Consider the following 3,187-nt stretch of genomic DNA (forward strand, 5'->3'; position numbering starts at 1 on the left):
TTGTAATAGTTGAAGGAACAAAAACAAAACAAGTAAATATGAATAAAAAATTCGTATTCCCTGCACCCTTTCCCCAATATATATATATACGAGAGTAAAAAAAAAAACCTATCAAATCTCTTTGTTTATTCCTGCAGAACGGAGCGTGTGTAGACTACTCTTGCTTTATACTTTGCTCATCTTGGAAAAGAATAGAGAAACATAATTGTTCTTTGATCATCAAGCTCCGGGTCGAAAGTGACAATATAGCTGATAATCGAAACGACCCCCACTGGGAGATCTACGAAATCCGTGGACTGTCATTCGCTGGCGAACTTCACGAGCTATGACGTTTCCTTGGTGCTTATTGCATGAATGGTAGTTTCAGCAAGTCACTTGGCTACTGAAGCCTCGACTCGAGATAAGAGCCACGGAGGGTATACAGCGTACCCCGCGTGCGCAAACAACAGTGTTACGTTGTTGCTGAATTTACTTCGTCTTCAAAAAAAGCGTATGAAATAGATTTATTTCATATGGACAGAAGCGTTTTGAACGGAGAGCCAGCCCCTCACATGTTGACCACTAACTGCAATAATACAAAGAGTCCGTCTGAAGAACTCTTGGAGGCTATCGGCCGAACAAATGGACACTTTGGACGTCCAGAAGGTGACGTGGATGGAACAGGGAATCGAGCAAACTGTTTCAATTCAGGACAGGCATCATGCTCTCCGCGACTTGAATCTCCTAACATGCGGTCTCTAGAATCCTCTGCTGATAACCATCATAGACAATCAAGGTCAGTAACCCCGAGCGATACTCCCTTAAGCCTAATAACGTCCCCGGCGACTGTTTCCCCGACACGTCCGTATACCAGCTCATCAAGCCGGGTCGAGGCAAACCCCATAATGTCCCTGCACACCAACAAATTAGGTTTGGAGAATTTGCACATCCCTTGTACCACCCAGTTGCTCTCTCGCGGTGACACCACGCCTGCCCTGTCAGCGTACGGCGGCTGCCGGCTGGAGCGTTCGACACACACGGGTTCTCCGTCGGGTATTCCTGCGGACTCGGGCCATGAGTGTCGCCTAATCGATTATCGCGGAGCCAAAGTGGCCGCTTTCCGTGTGCAGAACGAATATCTGCTGTGTCTACCACAAGCCTTTGAACTGTTCCTGAAACACCTTGTCGGAGGGCTGCACACAGTTTACACCAAACTGAAACGAATGAACATCAATCCGATTGTGTGTAACGTAGAACAGGTCCGGATCTTGCGAGGACTGGGAGCAATCCAACCCGGCGTGAATCGTTGTAAGCTGTTGTCTTGCAATGACTTCGATGCTCTCTACAAGGACTGCATTACTGCCAGGTACTTTCTATTATTGACTTCTTTCTAAGGGGTTGTTGAAATAAAAAAAAAATCTTTAGGCAAAATGATGAAAATGAATTAAGGTACATTAACCCAGTTAATGAATTAGAATGTTGTTATAATGTGCTATTGTTATATAAAGTCTGGTTTGGTTGTTCTTAAACACAAAGCTACACAATAGGGTCCCCCGCTGTGACAGAGGTAAATTTATGGACTTACAACGCTAAAATCAGGGGTTCGATTCCCTCAGTGGAAACAGTAGATAGCCCAATGTGGCTTTGCTATAAGAAAAACACATACAAACAAAAACTACACAATAGGTTATCTCTGCTCTGCCCACCACTGGTATCGAAATCCGAATTTGAGCATCGTAAGCCTGCAGACTTATAATATTGTTATAACCTACTGTTATTATAGAAAGCCTGGTTTGATTTGGTTGTTGTTAAGTACAAAGCTACACAATAGGCTATCTGTGTTCTGCCCACCACAGGTATCGAAACCCGAATTTGAGCGTCGTAAACCTGCAGACTTGCCGTTGAGTCACTTGTGGACGGTATAGAGAGTCAACCCATTTAATGATTACATAAAGATTTTTACAACGCCTCTTTCTTATGGACAATCATACCAGTTAATGAATTAAGAAAATATTGTTATGTTGCAGTGATATAAAATATAACTACTCAGTTAATACAAAATATTTTTAATGGCATGTTGCTGTTAAAAGTAAAATCCAATTCAGGCTGTAAATTAAAAAAAACATTACTTATAACATGTAAATTAAACTAGTTATTTAATAGAAAAATACGGGTATGACATGTTGAGGGCGGTAGAAGATTGAAATGGTTAATGAATACAAAAGTACTGTTATGATGTGTTTCTATCACACAAAAACACTATAATAATTATTATTATTACGTGTTGATTTTATAATGAAACCCAGGTAGTGAATACAAACTATATGTCTCACTCTTGACACTTTAATCACTTTAGGTTTGCCATTTGCTTATAATTGTTACATTATTCATAACTGGTGAATATATCATTAGAAACTCTACGATATTAACAACTTAAGCTATAACTATTCAATACCATAATGTGTGAATATATGGTGTGGCTGAAGTGCTTACATTTTCTTTATAGTCGCCGTCGGATAAACACAACAACGTTTGTAAATATAACATAAACGGTTCTATTCTGCGTATTTTCCGTTTTTACGGAAATGATGAACAACACTAAAAGTAATGGAAATGAAGCACCTAGTGACTTTTGTAATATTGTGATGAATCCAAATACGGGGTTTGTGGATGTATTTTAAGTTAAGAACGATAACACGTGCTATAAAATTGTTATTGTCGAAACAAAGTGTAAGTTCAACGTTTTTATTTGAAAGAGGCTGCTATGAGAAACATTATCACCTTTATTGCAATCACACCTGCCAAGACGCAAGTGTAAATTCAACATTTTTATTAGAAAAATGCGTTATGTTATTGTAACCACACCTGCATAGACGAAATTGTAAATTCAACGCATGTATTTGAAAGATAGTTTCGTGGGAGAGATTATCAAATTAATCAGTAACCACATCCGTTGAGACTAAATTGTTGAATCAACATTTTGATTCGAAAGACACTGCTTTGATAGACATTACCACCTTTATCGTAGTCACACCTGCCAAGACTAAGTGTATATTCTAAAAATTATTATCAACTAGATACGTTGTAGCCTATCTCTGTAACTGCTAAGGTAATTACAGATCTATATATTTCCTAAACATTATTATCAACTAGATACGTTGTAGCCTATCTCTGTAACTGCTGAGGTAATTACAGATGTATTTATATC

The 3,187-nt window shown here is 38.9% G+C and overlaps 1 protein-coding gene across 2 annotated transcripts in view; it reads left to right on the top strand.

The window, feature by feature from the left end:
• The first annotated feature begins 416 nt into the window (after positions 1-416).
• Positions 417-3,187, top strand: part of LOC106467791 (dachshund homolog 1-like) — a 67,212-nt gene continuing 64,441 nt past the window's right edge. For both annotated transcript variants that reach the window (XM_022396726.1, XM_022396728.1), the window contains exon 1: positions 417-1,345. In XM_022396726.1, coding sequence (XP_022252434.1) covers positions 513-1,345 — 833 coding nt within the window. In that variant the 5' untranslated portion in view covers positions 417-512. The remainder of the gene's footprint in view (positions 1,346-3,187) is intronic.

The sequence above is a fragment of the Limulus polyphemus genome, unplaced genomic scaffold, assembly GCF_000517525.1.
Source record: "Limulus polyphemus unplaced genomic scaffold, Limulus_polyphemus-2.1.2 Scaffold83, whole genome shotgun sequence".
Classification (NCBI taxonomy): Eukaryota; Metazoa; Arthropoda; class Merostomata; order Xiphosura; family Limulidae; genus Limulus; species Limulus polyphemus.